This window comes from Cygnus olor, chromosome 9 (assembly GCF_009769625.2).
Source record: "Cygnus olor isolate bCygOlo1 chromosome 9, bCygOlo1.pri.v2, whole genome shotgun sequence".
In the NCBI taxonomy this organism is placed as follows: Eukaryota; Metazoa; Chordata; class Aves; order Anseriformes; family Anatidae; genus Cygnus; species Cygnus olor.
Window position 1 is genome coordinate 23,385,642 of NC_049177.1, and position 22,912 is coordinate 23,408,553.

The following is a 22,912-nucleotide window of genomic DNA, read 5'->3' on the forward strand; positions in this document are numbered from 1 at the left end:
AGGGAATTTAAATCCATCTTCATTGTGCATGGGCTCAATTTCCTGACTGAATTATTTGATTATATCTGAATTTTAGTATAGAGATCACTGGGTTCTGCATTGCTTCTTTGTTGTTCAGTAGTTGTATTAATTTTTCCCCACGTTTCTCCATTTGACAGCTACCTGGTAAAAATGGGAGCTTTGGATCTCATGCTGATAGCATGAAATACAATAGGCAAGCGTCACTCACTAACCTGCAACCTATTGTCATTTGCAGCAGTCACCATCAAACCCAGATAGTCCATCCTGCTATTACAACTCCGACAACGCTTACTCTGTTGATGGAGTAGAATACTCCTCATCAGGTTTGGTAGCCAACCTGACCGTAAACAGCATCAATGCCAGAGCTAATGAGAATTACACTGCACCAATTGGTACACTGCGCTTGGAGGTTAAATATCATAGCAACCACATGCTGCAATTTAAGGTAATTTCAGTCAAGAGGTTTGTAGTTTGTAATGTCCCATTGTTCAAAATAGTTCTGTTTGCATAAATTACATAAATGTTAAGGTTTTGTAGACTAGGCCATGCTGGGTTTTTTTGTTTGTTTGTTTGTTTTGTGTGTGTGTGTGTTTTTTTTTTTTTTCTCTATAAGTTTGTGCTAGAATTTACAATGAAGTTCTATGAATTGAAGTTATACTGTCAATGTATATGTGTAATGTCAGCCAGGAACTCTGCAGCTAAAGACATTTTTTAGTATACAGGTAAATTATGCTGTAAGCATAATTGTGATTGTTAATTTTTATTTTTGCATTAATTCTTCCACCTGTGTTCTAAATTTTTTAATGCCCTGCCTTTTAGACTGTCACTTCTTATTGTGCATTTAATAAGACTGAAATAAATGTGATGATGTGATGCACAAAATGTAAGACATCAAGAAGTAAGTTGTGTGAGCTTACAGAATAAAGAAAACTTAAAAAGGAATCTCTTTTTTTGAGTTGTCTAAAAAATGACTAAAAGATTAATCAGAAAGGTATTTACCACACACATATATGTCTATATTTAAAATAATTAAAACATGTAAAATACCAATAAAATTTCAAATATATACTTTGAATTAACAGATTTAAATAATTAACCAGACATTAATGATCCGCATTTCAGTCCTTAAGTGTTTTTGTTTTTTTACATCCCAAATACTGTGAAAGAATTGGAGCAAAAATATGTGTTGAAAGAAAATACTCAGCTTGGCAAAAGTATTCAATAATTTACTGTTTTAATTTTAACTAATTCTCAATTCCTATACAGTAAGTAAGATTTCAAACAACTCATTGAAATGAATTCATTTTCATTTTTTCTTTCATAGATTTATGATTACCAGAATGCACGATATGAGGTTCCTATATCATTAAATCTCCCAAGCTCCCCAGCGAATACAGTCGAGGACCTACTCTATGAAGTATCAGTTCAGAGAAAACCATTTGGTATACAGGTTCGACGCAAAAGCACAGGGACAGTCATGTAAGCCACAATCAATCTATTTTATTTCATTTATTTTTGCTAGCTTTTTTCGTCCCAAACCATTTTTTTGGTATTTTTCAAATACCTCAAGACTAGTTTTTTTTATCCTTCCCACAAAATGGCACTGTCTGCTAACTGCCAGGTGCAGCTCTATCAGAGATGGCCTCACCATTGCACTGTATGAGAGCACTGACCAGGGAAAGGATGGAGAAGGTACCATAAGCAACATCATTTTCTCACATTTACAGCTTTTCCCCCTGTCACTTTGTAGTCCGACATTTGCTCAGTCCTATGTCACATGAGAAAGTGCAGAACAGAAGAAATAATTTTTCAGCCTAAAAGAAGTGTCTTCCAGTGAAACATGGCACTAAATACTGCTATATTCTTTAAATTTACATTTCTTTATATTTATATATTTTTAAATATTCTTATTTTTATTTTCTTCCTACTTTAGCTGGGATTCACAGCTGCCTACCTTCACATTCAGCGACATGTTCATTCAGATTTCTACCCGTTTGGCATCCCAATATATATGGATTTGGAGAAACAGAGCACACCATGTTTCGACGCAACATGAGCTGGCACACCTGGGGAATGTTCACAAGGGACCAGGCTCCTACTGTAAGTAGAAATGAACCTAATGTGCAGAGATATTCAACAGTACTTTAAAGTCCAGTGGATGTCTGCTGGTACTGGACACATTTATTGACTATGAACTTATTTACTGTATCAGGCCAAATCCCATGGTTTTGGGATTCAATTAGAGCTTAGAGGGGTAAATCAGAAATCTTATGTCTGTGCATATATGAGTGTTATTTCCTACAAGATAACACAATGTTGGCAATTTTCAGGGAATGACCAGTGAAATAGTGGCAGTTTGTTACATCTATAACTTCAGGTGCAGATTTCAATATATTGAAATATATTGAAAAATAACATCATCTCCTGATCATATAGATAGATGTCTGCTACAGCTGGAAAAAAGAGAAAATTTTGTCCTGGGAAAGCTCTTTCTCATTAGCGAGTTTAAAAGCAGTAGTACCTTTGCGTTCCTTCATGCTTGATCACTCTGAACAAGACAGACTCCAGTTGTCAAGCTGAAATTGATTTTCTGTAGGTGTGTATGTTATAAGTGTATACTTTTGAAGCTTTTTGTTGTAGATTTGGAAGTTGTGTGTCTCATCTTTTACTAATTCTTTTTAAATAGATGTAAACAGGTCATTGCTTATGATGCTTCAGCTTTAGAAAGTGTTTTATCTTGTTTGCAGTATAAGTTGAATTCCTATGGTTATCAGCCATTTTACATGGCTCTTGAAGAAGATGGCAATGCCCATGGAGTTCTCTTGCTTAACAGCAATGCAATGGGTAAGAAAATCTTCATTTTATTTTCTCAACGTGTTTTATTTTTATGTTCAGTGTTTTGCAAGAGCTGCTAATCCAGGCATCCTTTTTTCATTTCACTTTCCCCATTTCTAGATGTGACGTTCCAGCCAACCCCTGCCCTGACATACCGCACCATTGGAGGAATTCTGGACTTTTACATGGTTTTGGGCCCAACACCAGAACTTGTTGTTCAGGAGTACACTGCAGTAGGATTCTTACCCTATTACAAACTAGCACTCTTTGGTGGACTGGTTGGTTGGTTGGTTTTCGCCTATTCACCACAAATACTCTCCCTTACTTCTAGCTGATTGGACGACCAGTGATGCCACCCTACTGGTCCTTGGGATTCCAGTTGTGCCGCTACGGATACAGGAACGACACTGAAATTTCCCAGCTGGTGGAGCAAATGAAGGCGGCTAACATTCCCTATGTACGCTGGTAGCACTTAACATTTGAGTTCGTGCCTGAACTTCTGGCTTCAGAGTATCAGTTACGACCCTTTAAACACACACAAGGAAAGAAAAAAGAAAAAAAAAAAAGAAAAAAGGCACCCCACTACTATGGTAGAGAAGAGCAAACTCTGTTTTATGCTATAGCTGAACATCTCTGCCTAGGTCATGTTAAAAGTGGTTTTTAGGCTGCTCTATATTATCTTTTAATCATTCATAATAAAGAAGCACTCAGATGTCTCTCACCATGCTGACTATGAAGGAGCAGTGATAAACAGGAAAAACAAGGAGGAAAGAAATAATGCAGCGTCATTTCAATTGGATCGTGCTCTATGTCAAGTCAGCTGTGTTTTGGCACAGTCTGTTTTTGGGAAAGGAGCAAAACCACATAGGTCAAACAAAGTTATAGAATAGAATAGTTCAGTTGGAAGTGACCTTCAAAGATCATCTAGTCCAACTGCTTGACCACTTCAGAGTTAAACAAAAGCTAAAACATATTAACGAGGGCAATGCCCAATTGCCTCTTGAACACTGACAGCCCTGGGATATCAAACACCTCTCTAGGAAGCCTGCTGTCAACCAGCTCCCCCAGATCCCTTTCTGCTGAGCTGCTCTCTAGCCACTGTCTCCCAGTCTGTACCCGTGTCTGGCATTACTCTGTCGCAATAGTTTAAATTGATTGTTACTTCTTAGCAGATGTTCTATAAATATGTATTTGAGGGGAAAAAAAAAAAAAAAAAAAAAAAAAAGAGAATAAAAAGAAAATGATTTTTTTCTTTATTGCTTTTGTGAATTGCAGGATGTCCAATATGTAGATATTGACCATATGGAACGGCAACTGGACTTCACTCTTGGCCCACGCTTTGAGGGATTACCGGCTCTAATTAACAAAATAAAAGCAGAAGGAATGAGATTCATCATTATCCTGGTCAGTTTGGCATACTTTTTGTCATTGCAGAATTCAGAATATATTTAACAGCATTTCTAAACTTATTTTTTCAGCATAAAGCAAAAGTTTGTTACATTTCATTTTAGGATCCAACGATCTCTGGAAACGAAACTGATTATCTTACTTTCTCGAGAGGTGTAGCCGACGATGTCTTCATCAAGTGGCCGAATACCAATGACATTATATATTCCAAGGTACTATTCTTAACAAGTGTATGACCATAGAGGTATGCCATATCCAAGTGAGCATCGTGTCAGCCTAGACTTCAGTGCTATCCATAGGCACAGTCTGCTAACGTTATGTTCATGCCTGAATGTAAATGATACATTGAATAAATACTGCAAACTGAATTGTCTTCAGTTTATGCTGTCATTCATATATGTAGCAGTAAAGAATTGTCATATCTTTCTGTTGCCGGTGCTCAGTTATATTCAGCGCGGTTTAATTATTTCAAAATGTTCTTTGTCCTATAGGTCTGGCCGTTTCTTCCCAATGTTGAAGTCAATGAGTCACTTCACGAGCAAACCCAAATACAGGTAAATATTGGTACGGTTTGGCTGTTGTCTCAAATATAGAGGGAGAAGTACATCATTTAAGAAAAAATAGCAGCGAACTAGTTGATAGAATCTCACGTCAGAAATAAGATGCAGAAAATGGCCAGCCTTCCTAACAAAGTCAGAACAGAAAACAAGTAATTATTTTTTGTTTTAGAAAATTCCAGCATTTTATCAGTGGGATGCTTCCAGTGCTCTATCTTTTCTATGTTCCTATTTTTACAGCTCTATGGAGCACATGCAGCTTTCCCAGACTTCTTCCGCAATTCCACAGTGGAGTGGTGGAAGAGAGAAATCCTGGAGTTCTACAACAACCCCCGTAACAACTCAAAAAGTGTGAAGTTTGATGGCCTGTGGATTGTAAGTGTAGAAATGCATCTGATTTGTGGTGTGAATGTGTGTCAAGCACGTGTGGAGCTGCAGACTGAGATTGCAGCTGCAAGGGTTCTCAAGGGCATCTACAATACTGCTTATTTGTAATTTAGAATTGAGTGTATTTTGTATGATTGAAGAAAATACAATCAAGTTTTGCTCTATGTTTTTAGGACATGAATGAACCGGCAACTTTTTATAATGGCGCCATTGGTGGTTGTAGAGATGACCTCCTTAATAAGCCACCATATATTCCTCGTAAGTCTGATGAGTCCGTAAAAGGGTGTTAGGTCATGCTCACTACTATGAAATTTCTTACATATAGGTACATGTGGCATGAATTCCTATAGTTAGGTATATTAAACCACAACTAAACTCCTAACTGAAAGTGTCCCTTCTTTTCCAAGAATATAAGCACACTTAAATCATATATTTTTTAGAATGAGCAGTAACGGCACTTCTAAAAACTAAAGTTATTTGTAGTTATGTGACTACATATGGATTTTGATACCTATTTTATATGTAGGTGCTTTGTTTTAGACATGGTAGAGAATGTAGGTCTCTCTTCTGCAGTTCTCTCTGATGAATAATGCGATTAACTGAAAATGCAAAAAATATTCTTGTGTCTCCTCTCATTAGCATTTATCTATACAGTAAAATACCTGAAACACTTGGCTAGCATTTATCTATACATAAAAATAACTGACATTCCTAACTAGGCTTTACTTAAGTGCTGGTATGAGGTAGTACAACTCAGGAACTATTTATTAATGTTCATCATTCATCGCTCTGCTATTCTGCTATTAGAGTAGTCCTGTTGCTTACTGTGGTCTTCGGTTGTTATAAATAGTTTCTCAGGAAACATCCGGAATTTAATATTCAGACATAGGCCTTCACCAGCACATGCAACACCCAACCCAATTCATGTTTATATGGATGATAGGACAGGGTTTACAAAGATTTGCAATATCTGCTGAATTAGGATATACCCTGTTTATTCTTTGAGCCGCTCCAGTAGGAGCATCTATAACAGAGCTATTAACACACTTAGAAACCCAGATGCCTGCACAGGACTAATGGAGCTATCCCATTTGATAAAGTTGGAAACGCTCTTTTCTAATAAGTCATAGATGACAGTGTAGGTGCCTAAAAGAGAGTGAACACAAAAGAAATCATGACAATTAACAAAGATTAACTGCAGTTGTTATTGAATATTCCTCATTAAAAAGCATGTATTCTTTTCTTCTTCCCTTCTCATTAGATTTGGGATCCCGGCCAGATGGTTTAATTGTCAAAACTCCATGCATGGAAGGTCAGCAGTATCTTCCGGACGGTACCCCAGTTAGACACTATGATGTCCACAGTCTTTATGGGTGGTCACAAACAAAACCTACCCACGAGTAAGTGAGATTTGCATACTTTCTTGCTATCTCCAAAATGTGTTGCCAAGAACAGTTGGTGTCCGTATTCTTATGGCCCAAACCTGCCTGAGTCTCTTTTAGATGTCTGCGAAATCTTCCTTTTCATCCTAGTAGTGCTGATTCTGCCGTTCTGTTCAAAGTGGAGTTTGGTGTTCAGAGCACCAATGCTCCAGGTTTTGCAGTAGGCAGTGTTTCAGTCACGTTCCTGCTCAGCTTGCGCTGTGATCTCGCTTGTGGTGCAAGCAGGGTGGTAGGAACCTGAGCAAGGATGTACAGGAGAAGGCATGGTGGGTGTGTGCAGGTTGGAGCTGAAGCTGAGCTTCCACTGTTGCAGTGCAATAAAGGCATACTGCTGTTGGAGCCAAGAAAAAAAAAAAAAAAAAAAAACTATCTCAAGCATGTCTACACCGGCAGCAGCATCACTCACTGTCTCAGGACAGGCAGGCAAAGCCTTTATTTTGAGTGTGGCGGCTTTAAAATCACTGACCCAGAGCAGATGCAATTTTCAAGGTACCTTTTAACGGCAATTTACCCAAGTCTGATATTAAAGAAAGTTACTCTTCACCTAGCTGCAGAGCAAGTCTTTGTATAGCAGTTCTAAGGGTTTCATCCATACACATTTTAAGTTGTGCAAGCCCAACTGCTGACCTGTATTATGAAATAAGGTGGTCACGGTGCTATTTCTCATATGGTTTAATTGGGATGTAATAACTCGCCACCAATCGTTGTCCTGTCCCAGTGTGTTCACACACAACACGTTGCCTTTTCAGCAGAGGTTTCTGTTAAGAGTCAGCCAGCAAGGCCGTCCTGGGGCGATGCTCAGCATTGTAAATGGGAGCAGTCAATCAAAAGGCATCGCTCTGCTATTCTGTTACAAGGCAGAACAGAGAACAGGTCTGAACATTTGCATCAGCTGTTGTTAACAGTAATTACTCAATGACAGTCTCACCTAATTACTGCAATTAAAATATAAAACACGTGTTTTTTGTTTCTAGCTAGTGCTAGAATAGCCTCTTTTATTTCTAGCATTGATATTGTATTAGCCTTACACATGTAGTGAGGGAAAATGAATACAGTTTTCTTAAGAATATTAATTTAAGAAGGGCTCTATTATCTTGGGTATTCAAAATTACTTGAATATGGGTAAAGAGAGAAAACAATTACTTTTAAAACACACATTCTGTTATAAGGCTTTCCTTTTAGGAATTTATTTTCTCAGTTCCAAGGCAGATGTCATTACCTGTTTCTTAGTGAATAGGATCCCCGCTGACTTTAGATAGCGTCTGATCTAACGATAGTATATTTCTGCTGTTTCATTTCCAATTCAATGAGTAAGCAAGGAACAGCGTTTCCTTATAGTCTTAATGATCTTAAAGCCCTTGGTAACTTTGATGTTGCCATAAGACAAGAAGATACCAAGGCTATTTGATTTTTTGACTGAGTGGATGCTACTGCCAGCAGCGTGCATGGCAGTGCTGTCGTTCAAGGCACACATGAATCTGCTGGCCGGACAGGGAGGAAAGTCTGATACCTCTGCTGTCAGCCAAATCACATGCAATTTGGATATTGTAAATAGACAATAATTTAACACTGGGAGCAATATTGCTGTCATTCCTGTGCATCGGGTGTGAACTGAAATGTAGTGAAATATTTTCTTCTCTGTTGAGAGGTACTGTAACAGAAATGAGTACGATAAATTACACAGCCTATACAGATATTCTCACAGTTGAAACAAACAGAACACTGTTGTTTAAAAAAAAAAAAAAAAAGAAAGAAAGAAAGAAAGGGAGAGATCACAACTAAGAGATCTCTCTAATTAGATCTCTCTCTAATACTCCTGACTAAAGGAGTTATTGTGACACAGAAGATGTGTAGTAATAATAACTTATTCTGAGACTAAACCATCCAAACAAGAAGATTGTTTGCATGCAAAAGCCACAATATGGAAAACAAACAAACCAAAAAACAACACTGTAATGGAAAAGTAAGCAGCAATTTTTTTCCTAATTTGATACAATTTCAGTTCTCTATTAATTAGACAGAGGAACCTTCTTTTTATCGGCTCAAGGCTATTCTTTTGTAACAAGGCTTTTGCAGAGATGTGAAAGCCAGAACCTTTAAGAGTGAATCTAGGAACCATTTTGAGGTAAAGGTTTGGAGGGCTTGGTGACACGAAGAGTTGGTTTTCAGGGATACAGCTTTGGCTCAGTCCTGAAGCAGAGAGATGGCACCCCAAGTCAGGAAAACACTCAGGCCCTGCTCATCCCTGGGCGGTTCTGTGGGCAACGTACACTTTCTTTGGATTTCAAATTTTAGCAGGACCTTCCAAAGATTGTTGAAAGAGGGTAAACGAAGCAGCGGCTGAAAATGTTTGATAATACATTACAAAGAAATAAAAGGTACTAGAAAACTTACTGTTTGTCTTGGAAGAAATAATTACAGCACATTAGTCTAGTTTAATTACAACGGTAATTTAAGTGACTTGTGTATTTTTGCTGTAATTATAGCATCACTAAAGCTGCAAATCCTGTCGGAAAAATAAATAAGTAGTGCCTTATTGAAGCAGCTGTTTAGGCAATTATGGTGGAGCTAGCATTGGAGAGCAGTGCAATTCAATCAGTGCAGCTTTCTAACTAGTATTGCAGTTCAGTATTTTGCCGTACTGATTCACAGTGTGTGTGCACGCCTGCAAAGGGATTCTTCGAAGAAACCAGGGCAGTTGTGCATCCACACTAGGCACACAGCACAGACCAGCAGCGGCAAGGTGTGAGTGTCCTCTGCGGGACAATTAGGAAGCATAGATTCCTCTCAGCTCCACTTTTTTTTTTTTTTTTTCCTTTTTCTTTTTTTTTCATAAAGCCTATTTGTTACCTTTGGAGGTATTTTGTGGCAATTGCCAAGGCTTTATTTAAGAAAATGAATCATTTTTCTTTATCTTATTTGTGGAACGGACCTAGCCGGTGAATTGTTTTTCCATTCAGCTCTTTTAGAGCCACACCTTGAGAGTTCCTCTCCTTAGTTATCAGCAAGCCACTGTCTCCCCTCCCAGCAGCAATGAATGAAGCCATCTGGGTTCTGTGGTAGAGCCCCTGAAAAGCCCATGACGGTCCTAATCCGGTGCTTGCTGTTTCCCTTTAACTCCTGACCCCAAAGGCTTTAGGTGCTGGTGATGCACAGCGAGGCCATGAGCTGGGAATCTTGAAGGGTGCATTTGGTTTCTCCCTCCACATGGCTAGTCTACGCCATCTTGCCAGGAGCACTCTCTGGCTTCTAATGTTGGTCACTTCACATCAGATTCTTACCATGTTGGTGCTTCTGATGTGATTATGGGTCCATGGCTTGCTTTTTGCTCCGGTATCTTTCTGGCAACTGGAGTTATGTTGACAGATCTAGTATTCTAGACCCCTTTTTATCTTCTTGGTTTTAGTTTTCTTCAGATTATTTTCAGCTGGTTCTGCAAATTTTCAGATACTACAATAAAGGAATGATGTGCCATATACCACATCGTGTAGCCCAATAAAATGTGCAAGTTGGACTACATTCGTAATTTCCCTCAGCTGGAAGTCTGCATTTTAGCACCTCCTTGTTTTGCCGCAGGTTTGCTGGCACTTAATTCGGACTTTCTGCTTCTGTGCAAATCACTGTGCACTAGCATCAAAAGCACATTTGGACTGTATGGATCCATAGTAATGTGTACAACAAAATTTCTGCCCTTTATTAGGAAAGTATAAGACACTATATTTATTTTCAAAGAGGATCTTATGTAATAAGTTCTCATGTAATTTATTTCTTCATCTATTTTCAATGTCAGTGCTGTGCAGAATGCCACAAAAGAGCGTGGGATCGTCATCACCCGCTCAACATATCCCAGCAGTGGAAGATGGGCTGGACATTGGCTGGGTGATAACAAGGCAGCTTGGGATCAGCTGGCTAAATCTATTATTGGTATGTAGAAGAAAGAAGGTCTCTGATCAGTATATTCTGTGCAGTAATTCCTTTTCCTTGACTTACCTGCTTTTAGAATTTGTTGGTTTTAACTGAAATACGCTCTTTGTTCAACAACCAGAATCCGTGGTCAATTCCTTTGTGACTTCTTCTTTACTTCTCCCCTGGTTGTTGGGAGCTCCTTTATTCCCCTGGGACCAGCCACCTTCCCACCTTGTGTTCTGTCACCTCAGTTCTCATCATCTGCTGGTGCTGCTGTCCGACATACCTTTGTTTCTGACAAATCATCTCCCAACTCTTTCTGTAGAAGAAAAACATGAGAAATTAGAGAAATTGTGAAACTTTTTTTTTTTTTCTCATTCAGCACTATAATATATATTATCTAGCACAACCATTAGCGTATGAAAGGGGGAAGAAAAACAGCTGGTAACAATGAATTATTTCTCCTTTCAGGTATGATGGAGTTCAGCCTCTTTGGAATATCTTATGTAAGCTAACCAGTCATTATATTTTATTTAATTATCTTGACACTGTACAAGAATTTACAGTATTCCAACTGGATTGTTTGTCAACTTTCAGACAGGAGCTGATATCTGTGGCTTCTTTAATGACTCACAGTATGAGTTGTGTCTTCGCTGGATGCAGCTGGGTGCATTTTACCCATATTCAAGGAATCACAATGAGAAAGGAACAAGAGTGAGTTTCAGATTTTTAATGGTTGTTAATGGATAGACCTTTGCAATGCACATGTAGAGAACAGCTGGGGCATCACACAAGCCAGCCAGTGTCAAAAAAAGTACATTCCAAGCAAAACGGACATGAAAAGAACACGTTTCCCTCTTCATCAAAAAAATAACAGTCTGTGTTTGTATGCTAGCTCTGCTGTAATCCTCCCCCCTCGCATGGGAGGTTTTATGCCTGCAGAGGGGCTGCTCTGGGATTTAGACCACTTGAAGGAAGCATATACTATGTTTGATTTGACTGAATCCAACTCCTACCTATTTTTCCCTTTAGGCCGTTTTGATTTACAGTCACTACACTAAAATACAGTGCTTTCATGGCAAATGCTGTTAAAGGAGCAAAACTGACCTTGGAGTTTGAAGTGCTAATTGTCCATAATTATTACCATAAATGAGAAAACGGGACAGTGTAATATGACTCTGGAATACGAGTCAGGAATTCATGTACTTTACACATTTGCCACCATCAGATATTGTATTTCTTTTAGGAAGAAAGGAAAATAATTACTTAAATGTAGGTCTGTGCTGGCCAAGGACTATATTGTAGAAAGCTGTAAAACTAGATAAGTGGAAAAAATAAAAACTGAAACAGCACGTAGATTCCAGTTAAAGCTTCAGGTCTAGCCGAGTAGTGCTATTTGTGTGGCACATGTCTAATGAATCCGAGTCTTCTTTTCAAAAACTACGTGCTTATCTTGCCACGGCACACCTTTCGATAGGACTTCCAAAGCCTTTAAAAATGCAGATTCAGGGTTATCATGTTGCTTGCAGTCTTAGCCAATTTGCCAAGGTATTGTTCAATACATTTAGTAAAGATTGGAAGTGCTCCCTGACATCAGTCATTAGTGCTTTGGTCTTTTTTTGCAAGTCCTGAGTGCTGCCCTGCAGAAGAGAGGGATAATAAATTATGTACTCCAGGATGTGTAACGCCTTCAGGACAACTTGCAAGAAATATTTTTTACAGTACTCCCCACAGGTTTTTCTCATCTTCCTTCTTTCTAGTTCCCCTCTTAGGGATGACAGTCATACCTACTGTTTTTACTGTCACTTAGTCCTTAACTGAAGAATAAGTAAATGGAGGTGCTCTAGTTTGGAGGCAGAGGAATTTGCAAGGGTCTACTGAAACTGTCACAGCTGTCCTGCCAGGCGGATTTTGATGCACATTTGGTAATTACCACTACTGCCACTACTACCATTAGGTTTTATGAAGTCATGAGAAAAACATAAAACGAAAGAGATGCTAAATGTGAACTCTCTTGTGAACATCAGCATTATTTTTTTCCATAGCTGTTCTAAACACAGTAAGCCAGTTTGAGTAGCAACTGTCTCTCTTCTCTTTTAGAGGCAAGATCCTGTTTCCTGGAATGCAACATTTGAGGACATTTCCAGGAAGGTGCTGAATATAAGATACACTCTGTTACCCTATTTTTATACATTAATGTACCACGCCCATGCCCACGGCAGTACTGTGATCCGCCCCGTACTCCATGAGTAAGTGTGACTTCTTTGCTCCCCTTGTCAAGAATTTCAACTACAAATTCTGGAGTTAGAACCCTCCTAATGATGTTTTCCATTGTTTAGAGCATTTTTTCTGTAAAAAAAAAAAAAAAAAAAAAAAAAAAAAAAAAGTATGAAATTGAGAATATGAGCTTTCAATATCAAGTTTTACTTTCACAGAGAACAGAAGTTCTCTGTTTTATGCTATGCAAAACTGAACATTTGCTTAGCTAGAGTTAATGTATACATTTTAAAGCTCACCCTTACGCTCTTTAGGGATAAGCAACAATGATGTTTCATCAAATGCTAGACATATTGATGCTAGATATATGTAGAATTAAAAAGCAGATGTTGCAAAAACAGGTGGACAAAAACTTTAAGCAAAGAAGAGGGAGATAAATCTGCCATAAGTCATGACAGAGTTTTGCAGGGAAAAGCATATTTTATTTATTTATCTATTTATGTATTACTGGCCAAACTGATAGAATTGATCAAAAAAAAAAAAAAAAAAAAAAAGTTATTGGTTGTACAAAACCTTCTTTGTCCCTGGAAGGACAAAGGTTTAGCTCCTTTTATTATAAGATGTGCTCTAGTATATGTACGCTTGTCTTGGCTAAAGATCATTGAGCTGTTTACATGTATTGTCTTGATTTTTTTCAAACCACCCGCCCAAGGAAAAAGTGACACAGATGAGAAAATGATTCACAGTCTGACCACTACCTAATCTTAGTACTGCTGCTATCTCCAAAGCAAAACTGATCTTTTGAGTTTTGCGGTCTAAAAATCCTGAAAATCAATTTGCCAAAGGAATGGCAAAAAAAGAAAACTAAGTAATAGCCTGCATTCCTGCAATGATTTTCACATTAGGATCTTTATGCATTCTTGGCAAACAATAATTGATCTATTTAAAAGGAAACAGATAAATAAAAGATACATTTTAATCACCTATCTCAGTTATTGTTAATACTAGAATAAATACAGATGAGGAAATAGCAGATACTAGGAATAGTAGATTGAATTACTGATGAAAACGTCTTAAAAGAACATTTTGGAAAAGTTCAGCACTCAATGTTTAATCAAGATTCTGTTAACTTGCAGGTTTGTGGAAGACAGAGCAACATGGGATATATATGAACAATTCCTTTGGGGACCTGCACTGCTCATCAGCCCTGTAATGCAACCGGTATGTGCTTAAGCATCCAAGTGTATATGAAAGTATTAAAGCTACTTGAGCTAAACTTTCCTCTTTGCTTTAACTTCCCTAAAAAACGTATCTTTAATTCCAGAATGCTGTAACGGTGGATGCTTACATACCCGATGCCCGCTGGTATGATTACTACACAGTAAGTCATTTTCAAAATTGTATGTATTCCTTATAATGTTGTTCAGATAGTAGCAGGGTGTGCTGAGGTGTGAAACCACTATCTCCCTTTTACAAACTTGTGTTTATCATCATTTCTTGGCATTATAACAACTACATCTTCTTAGCTGTTTTCTTATAAAAATCTTAAAAATCTTTTTTTCTTATAAAAATCTTATAAAATTTTATTGTAATAATGTTTAACAGCACCACAGCTGTACTACGTACTATGTACTTGAACTATGTACTCCTGCCTCCTTCTTTCCCCCCAGCTTTTATTGCAAAGCATGACATCGTATACTATGGAATATCCCTGTGGTCAGTCTGTGTCAGTTGTCTTGGCTGTGTCCCCTCCACAGCCTACAAACTGGCAGGGCAGCGTGAGAAGCAGAAAAGTCTGTGACTCTGTATAAGCGCTGCTCAGCAACCACTAAAACACCAGTGTGTTATCAACACGATTTTCATCATAAATCTGAAACTTAGCACCACACAAGCTTCTTTGAAGAAAATTGACACTATCCCAGCCAAAACTAGCATAAGAATGCTGGAATGGAGAAAGACAAACAGGGTTAGCTGCACCAGCCTTTCATGGAAGATAAGAAAAGACCAGTAAGAAGGAGTAGGCATTAAAAATCACTTCCTTGATCACACGTTTGTATTTCACCTGAATGGCCACTTTGATTCAGCTGCTCTCCCCTGAGGTTGATAAACACTTTTTCAGATGCATAGCTTTATGGTTTCTCTTATGTAGAGAGTGCAATGTAGAGCATTATGTAGTTACTCCTGTATTAACAGCAAGATTTGTAGAAACAACTCCTAAGGAATCTGCCTAGCAAAAAAAAATAAATAACAATAATAATTATTATTATTATTTCATTCTAAAATAACTGTAAAGGGAGATCAATTCAACAGAGACTTTTTTTTTTTTTTTTTTTCATAAATAGGATGGAGATATTGGTATTAGGGGAAAGTCAGTAACTCTATCAGCTCCTTTGGACCATATCAATCTTCATATCCGAGGCGGTTACATCCTCGCATGGCAACAACCTGCTAATACAACTTTTTACAGGTACAATAAGAATAACTAGAATATTAAAATTTAGTTGTAATTATCATATTAATTGATAATATCATATTATTACCAGTCCTTAAAGAATACATTTATAGAAGCACCTGAGATTTGTGGATGCTTTTTCTCTTCAGTCTCCTCCTAATGGTCTCCTTTAAATGTAATACTGTGGGGTCAAGAAAATGAGTATCAGAGACCAGATGAATGGCAGACAATATTTCTAAAACAAGTTCTAATGCTTGGGAGAGAGGAAATGTGATTAGCTGAGGATACTAAGGAAAAAAAAAAAAATTCTGTTTTGTACAGCCGGAAAAACCCAATGGGACTTACTGTTGCTTTGAATGACACTCAGATGGCAGAAGGACAGCTTTATTGGGATGATGGGGTTCGCATTGGTACGTATAATGTTTTCTTGTCATCCTAAAAAACCTTTCCAGCTGTGACGGTGGTAGAATACTGCAGCAGGGTGTCAAGAGAGGCTGTGGAGCCTCCATCTTTGGAAATATTCAAAGCCCAAATTAAAACAGAGAAACAAAAAACAATGAGATGAACTGGAAAGAGATGAAACAAATTACAGCAGTCCATGAACAGCAAATAATGCTCAGCAGCTAGCTAACCACTTTTTTGTCTGCGGTTCTAACAATAACATTGTTGTCAAAGTGGAAACGTGAAGCTATAAGAAACTGCAACCCTTCCCCATCACTTGGGAAAAAAAAAGGCTTTTGTGGTTGCTTCTGCCTTAGAAGCCATCAGTGTAGTGGGGGGTGTTTGAGCATTAGAGGCATGTGGATATGCCAGACTCTGCTGGCCAAAGCAAACCCACTTCTGGAGGCCTTATCTGAGCATGCCCTCAGAGCCAAAAATTAAAGCTCCACATTAACAAAGTGATTTTTACTGATTGAGACCACAGAATGCTACGATTTATAGAATTAATATTTGGTATCAAAGAAATGGTGTCCTGGACCTAAGGCAGCAAATATAACAAAGACTTGTCCTCAAACCTATGGGAGCCATAACCATAGGAAACGTGGGAAGCTTTCACTAATTTCCTCAGCATTAGTAAATCTAAATTGTCTTCAGACAAGAGATATTTGTGTGCTGTTTATCCTTCCTATACAGAGCCTATTACCCTTGTAATAACAATAAGCCGTTACCTGAGATTACGACAAATAATGCAGAAAACTGTTATGTTGCACAGTGATGTGTAGGGAAGTCTGCTGTAGAGCAGAAAGGCAGTACCTTCAATGCCTGTTATCATCAGCACTACTTTCATTAGTTCATTAGAGTTCATTTAGTACTGAATAAGAGGATTGGTAAACTATACAACAGTGATTTCAAAGAAGCATCAACATATATAATAATCATGTGTAATTGGACAGTGAATAGAGGTAGAGGTAGGAAAAGCATTTCTTGCACAAATACAGTTATGCTCTCTTTATACAGAGAGAGACAAATATACAAATTTGGGTAGAGCATACATACACACTTCTTCAATTGAATGTTTTATAATATTTTAACTGAACAGCTAAACAGCGAACACATTTGATTGTATCCTTTCTTTCTAACAGACGCGTATGAAGATGGTGCATATCTGCTAACATCATTTACTGCTAAGCAGGTATGTAATGCTAGCTAACGGTTTCCGAATAATCAGTTGAGGTGATCATTGTCACATTTTTAACTATTGGTATTTTAATCTGTTCCTTTCCAAAGTTTAGCTATTCCCCTTTCAGACTGATCCTGGATGACAAGAGTAATTGTTATTCAGTAGGGTGAAGACTGTTGTGGGTCTCTAAAGGTTGCTTTAAAAACTTCTTTGGGATCCTAGCAGCATATATGAGTGCACACTAGAAGAACAAACTCGTTTGGCATTCTTTGTACTCATATACATAGAGTAACCTAGTTTGTTTCAGTGGGGTTATTCCTCAGAGGTGCATATTCATTTTAAGGAGTTGGCCCAGACTGAAAGCTGCAGGACGGATGTTGGTGCACATCCTTTAGATGGAGATGATTTCTCACAGAGCACTGGGTTTAAACCTGGATCAGGCCTCACAGCAGCTGGGATATGAGGCATAACTGCTGTCCCGGTGATAGCAGGGAAGGTCTGTCCATGCAGCAATTAAAGACACAGCGGATTCCAGGATCTAGGTAGACTAACAATGTGAAGAAAACTGAAGCCTTCAACGTCTGGAAAATAAATAAAAACATACGGACATATTTTCTTTAAAATGCATGGGAAGTGAGGAAAGCAACTGAAAGGCTCAAGTAGACTTGTACCCGTGTAATGACTGCATCCTATTTCATATTTATTTTTTTTCTTTCAGAATGTTTTAGATATCACAGTTGTGCATCACGGTTACACTGATCCAAACAACTTAATGTTTACTGAAATTAAAGTCCTGGGCGTGAACACCAACGTTCAGAAGGTAGATGTATTGCAGGACGGCGGGATAATTCCGTCACCTCACACTGTGAGCTACAACAGCACCACCCAGGTGAGACGCTGGTTTTCGCATAATGCCACCTTCACAACTGAATATCTCCTCGTAAGCCTTTGGGGATTCGGCTCTCAGCTCTAATACCATATTTAGAGGATAGTTCAGCAGGACATATCATCATTAACTGACAGTCACTTTTAGAAGGTACTGTTTAATAGAGAGTAAATATTGTGCAGGGAGTGTGGTAGAGTTTTTAAGCACAGAAGTTACTGTAGAGGAACCCAGGCTGCTCCTGACTGTGAAGAAATGTTGGGTTTTGTTTTGTGCTGGTTTCTACTCTTCCTAATAGCTTACTCACAGTCTGCAATTTGAAGGAAGGAAAAGCAACAAATGTTTTTGTAGTCTCTACATGACCCTGTTGTTGTCAGTTTTGTCTGACAACTTTATTTCCTACCTCTGTTTGCCAACACCATTTCTTCTTCTGTCAAGTCAGATTTGAGCTGCAGGCAAGGCACAATGTGCAGTCTCCTGGTCACAATGACACTTGGTGGCATTTTTCTGAGGTCAACAATAGCTCTTTGTGCAATGCTTCTCTCTGGGTCAGATGCACGCATGCTGTCAAACATGTGGAAAACATAGGAAAATGCATTGTTCCTGAGGAATGGCTTCTCTACTAACTGAATGAATGATTGATCTGATGTAGGATTTAATAAGTATTTATTGTGTAATATTTGTAGGTTGTTCATATAACAGGACTTCAGCTTGAACTGGGAAAATCCTACACACTGCAATGGACTCAGGAATTAAGTATCAATGAAAGGTTTGATTGTTATCCCAATCAGGATCCAACAAAAGAAAAATGTGAACAACTTGGCTGTGTCTGGGAGGTAAGCAAAAATGATTTCTCTAATAGGTCGTGACAGAAACATTTCCAGAATCATAGCTTTCTCTCTGTTATGGTTACAGTGGAAAAAGTAGTCAGGCAGATTTGTCAGACATAATTAGTATGGGGGCACTGCCATCAACTGACCTGTACTAGCAATTTTATTTACTTCACTGATACTAAGGTAGTTAGCAACAATGTAAGTTCTTTCAAAGTGTATCAGAAGTTGAGGAAAAATGTGGTATTCTTTGCAAGATGGTAAGAAATAATAACAGACTTGGAAAAAAAAAAGAACAGAATAGGACAGGACAGGACAGGACAGGACAGGACAGGACAGGACAGAATAGAATAGAATAGAATAGAATAGAATAGAATAGAATAGAATAGAATAGAATAGAATAGAATATCAGCATCTTTAACTACTGCCTCTTCTGCTTCACTGGCACCTGTAAGACTCACCCCTTTTGTCTCACCTTCATAGTCACTGAAGCACATTTTAAGTTAAAAAAAAAAAAAAAATCCTTTAGATTGTTTGAGAAGAAATCCCTGAATCCCCTGGATATTATAACTCATATGCAAACTAAATTGTTCATATCTCTGTTGATACTTATGTATCCAACCCATAATGACTGACATACAATTCTTTATTACACAGTTTCATTGATGGATATCTTATGACTACAAACATGCAGGAGCACTCTACCCTGGCGGGGTTGATCTTTAAAAGGTGTCTCCAGCTGAATTACTCCCTGCTCCTCTAAATCTAAATTCTAGAGCCTGGACATATCTACTAAGTATGAAGACCAAATTGTCTGTTAGCTGTTCCTGAAACAGCAACAGATGAATTGGGTGGATGAAGTTCCCTGAATTTGTTGCATTCTTAGGAAGATTTTTTTTTTTTTGCAATTTTGGATATTTGGAAATGTCTTTTCATGTGAAATCAAATTCTGGTCGTGTTATGGACTGTGTATGTTTTAAACACTTGCTCAAGTTGAAAGGTGCTTAGATTTTGATGACAGATGAATAAATATTCATTAGCAGCTCAGATGTGAGGAGCAGGCATAGTTTCATTAGAACAACTAGGCAGAATTAATGAGAAGTATGCAGAGGTGGAAGGCTAATGCATTAACCTACGTCAGCTCATCTAATCTCAGAATAACTAGTCTGAGTGTTTCTGTTGAATTATAGCAGGAAACCGAAAGTAATTTTGACCTTGCTGTCAGGAGATCTTTGATACATAGGATGTAATTCTCAGTGGATATTTTAGGATAATTTATATGACTAAAGATATACGCAATCCAATGGAAAGGCCTGGTCTGCTGTTGCCTGAATATCTAATGTGGTTTTGGCACATCCTCTTGAAGGCTGGTGGAGACTAGGGGGCAATGGGATTAGGAGGGAGGAACTTCTGAGAATTTCAGTAGGCCAAGACTCAGCCATGTTTCAGGATTCAGCAGAAGATCACAGATACAGGGAATTTAAATCCATCTTCATTGTGCATGGGCTCAATTTCCTGACTGAATTATTTGATTATATCTGAATTTTAGTATAGAGATCACTGGGTTCTGCATTGCTTCTTTGTTGTCAGTAGTTGTATTAATTTTTCCCCACGTTTCTCCATTTGACAGCTACCTGGTAAAAATGGGAGCTTTGGATCTCATGCTGATAGCATGAAATACAATAGGCAAGCGTCACTCACTAACCTGCAACCTATTGTCATTTGCAGCAGTCACCATCAAACCCAGATAGTCCATCCTGCTATTACAACTCCGACAACGCTTACTCTGTTGATGGAGTAGAATACTCCTCATCAGGTTTGGTAGCCAACCTGACCGTAAACAGCATCAATGCCAGAGCTAATGAGAATTACACTGCACCAATTGGTACACTGCGCTTGGAGGTTAAATATCATAGCAACCACATGCTGCAATTTAAGGTAATTTCAGTCAAGAGGTTTGTAGTTTGTAATGTCCCATTGTTCAAAATAGTTCTGTTTGCATAAATTACATAAATGTTAAGGTTTTGTAGACTAGGCCATGCTGGGTTTTTTTTGTTTGTTTGTTTGTTTTGTGTGTGTGTGTGTTTTTTTTTTTTTTCTCTATAAGTTTGTGCTAGAATTTACAATGAAGTTCTATGAATTGAAGTTATACTGTCAATGTATATGTGTAATGTCAGCCAGGAACTCTGCAGCTAAAGACATTTTTTAGTATACAGGTAAATTATGCTGTAAGCATAATTGTGATTGTTAATTTTTATTTTTGCATTAATTCTTCCACCTGTGTTCTAAATTTTTTAATGCCCTGCCTTTTAGACTGTCACTTCTTATTGTGCATTTAATAAGACTGAAATAAATGTGATGATGTGATGCACAAAATGTAAGACATCAAGAAGTAAGTTGTGTGAGCTTACAGAATAAAGAAAACTTAAAAAGGAATCTCTTTTTTTGAGTTGTCTAAAAATGACTAAAAGATTAATCAGAAAGGTATTTACCACACACATATATGTCTATATTTAAAATAATTAAAACATGTAAAATACCAATAAAATTTCAAATATATACTTTGAATTAACAGATTTAAATAATTAACCAGACATTAATGATCCGCATTTCAGTCCTTAAGTGTTTTTGTTTTTTTTACATCCCAAATACTGTGAAAGAATTGGAGCAAAAATATGTGTTGAAAGAAAATACTCAGCTTGGCAAAAGTATTCAATAATTTACTGTTTTAATTTTAACTAATTCTCAATTCCTATACAGTAAGTAAGATTTCAAACAACTCATTGAAATGAATTCATTTTCATTTTTTCTTTCATAGATTTATGATTACCAGAATGCACGATATGAGGTTCCTATATCATTAAATCTCCCAAGCTCCCCAGCGAATACAGTCGAGGACCTACTCTATGAAGTATCAGTTCAGAGAAAACCATTTGGTATACAGGTTCGACGCAAAAGCACAGGGACAGTCATGTAAGCCACAATCAATCTATTTTATTTCATTTATTTTTGCTAGCTTTTTTCGTCCCAAACCATTTTTTTGGTATTTTTCAAATACCTCAAGACTAGTTTTTTTTTATCCTTCCCACAAAATGGCACTGTCTGCTAACTGCCAGGTGCAGCTCTATCAGAGATGGCCTCACCATTGCACTGTATGAGAGCACTGACCAGGGAAAGGATGGAGAAGGTACCATAAGCAACATCATTTTCTCACATTTACAGCTTTTCCCCCTGTCACTTTGTAGTCCGACATTTGCTCAGTCCTATGTCACATGAGAAAGTGCAGAACAGAAGAAATAATTTTTCAGCCTAAAAGAAGTGTCTTCCAGTGAAACATGGCACTAAATACTGCTATATTCTTTAAATTTACATTTCTTTATATTTATATATTTTTAAATATTCTTATTTTTATTTTCTTCCTACTTTAGCTGGGATTCACAGCTGCCTACCTTCACATTCAGCGACATGTTCATTCAGATTTCTACCCGTTTGGCATCCCAATATATATATGGATTTGGAGAAACAGAGCACACCATGTTTCGACGCAACATGAGCTGGCACACCTGGGGAATGTTCACAAGGGACCAGGCTCCTACTGTAAGTAGAAATGAACCTAATGTGCAGAGATATTCAACAGTACTTTAAAGTCCAGTGGATGTCTGCTGGTACTGGACACATTTATTGACTATGAACTTATTTACTGTATCAGGCCAAATCCCATGGTTTTGGGATTCAATTAGAGCTTAGAGGGGTAAATCAGAAATCTTATGTCTGTGCATATATGAGTGTTATTCCTACAAGATAACACAATGTTGGCAATTTTCAGGGAATGACCAGTGAAATAGTGGCAGTTTGTTACATCTATAACTTCAGGTGCAGATTTCAATATATTGAAATATATTGAAAAATAACATCATCTCCTGATCATATAGATAGATGTCTGCTACAGCTGGAAAAAAGAGAAAATTTGTCCTGGGAAAGCTCTTTCTCATTAGCGAGTTTAAAAGCAGTAGTACCTTTGCGTTCCTTCATGCTTGATCACTCTGAACAAGACAGACTCCAGTTGTCAAGCTGAAATTGATTTTCTGTAGGTGTGTATGTTATAAGTGTATACTTTTGAAGCTTTTTGTTGTAGATTTGGAAGTTGTGTGTCTCATCTTTTACTAATTCTTTTTAAATAGATGTAAACAGGTCATTGCTTATGATGCTTCAGCTTTAGAAAGTGTTTTATCTTGTTTGCAGTATAAGTTGAATTCCTATGGTTATCAGCCATTTTACATGGCTCTTGAAGAAGATGGCAATGCCCATGGAGTTCTCTTGCTTAACAGCAATGCAATGGGTAAGAAAATCTTCA

General features: G+C 37.7%; 1 protein-coding gene across 1 annotated transcript in view; it reads left to right on the forward strand.

Moving 5' to 3' along the window:
• LOC121074809 (maltase-glucoamylase, intestinal-like) overlaps window positions 1–22,912 on the forward strand; it is a 90,480-nt gene that overhangs the window by 50,735 nt on the left and 16,833 nt on the right. Inside the window, exons 34-51 of the mRNA XM_040567332.1 lie at window positions 5,061–5,195; window positions 5,381–5,465; window positions 6,469–6,607; window positions 10,440–10,573; window positions 11,027–11,061; window positions 11,153–11,269; window positions 12,656–12,804; window positions 13,909–13,993; window positions 14,097–14,153; window positions 15,115–15,239; window positions 15,546–15,634; window positions 16,808–16,857; window positions 17,564–17,734; window positions 18,415–18,564; window positions 20,287–20,496; window positions 21,377–21,531; window positions 21,987–22,155; window positions 22,801–22,897. Coding sequence (XP_040423266.1) covers window positions 5,061–5,195; window positions 5,381–5,465; window positions 6,469–6,607; window positions 10,440–10,573; window positions 11,027–11,061; window positions 11,153–11,269; window positions 12,656–12,804; window positions 13,909–13,993; window positions 14,097–14,153; window positions 15,115–15,239; window positions 15,546–15,634; window positions 16,808–16,857; window positions 17,564–17,734; window positions 18,415–18,564; window positions 20,287–20,496; window positions 21,377–21,531; window positions 21,987–22,155; window positions 22,801–22,897 — 2,152 coding nt within the window. The remainder of the gene's footprint in view (window positions 1–5,060; window positions 5,196–5,380; window positions 5,466–6,468; window positions 6,608–10,439; window positions 10,574–11,026; window positions 11,062–11,152; window positions 11,270–12,655; window positions 12,805–13,908; window positions 13,994–14,096; window positions 14,154–15,114; window positions 15,240–15,545; window positions 15,635–16,807; window positions 16,858–17,563; window positions 17,735–18,414; window positions 18,565–20,286; window positions 20,497–21,376; window positions 21,532–21,986; window positions 22,156–22,800; window positions 22,898–22,912) is intronic.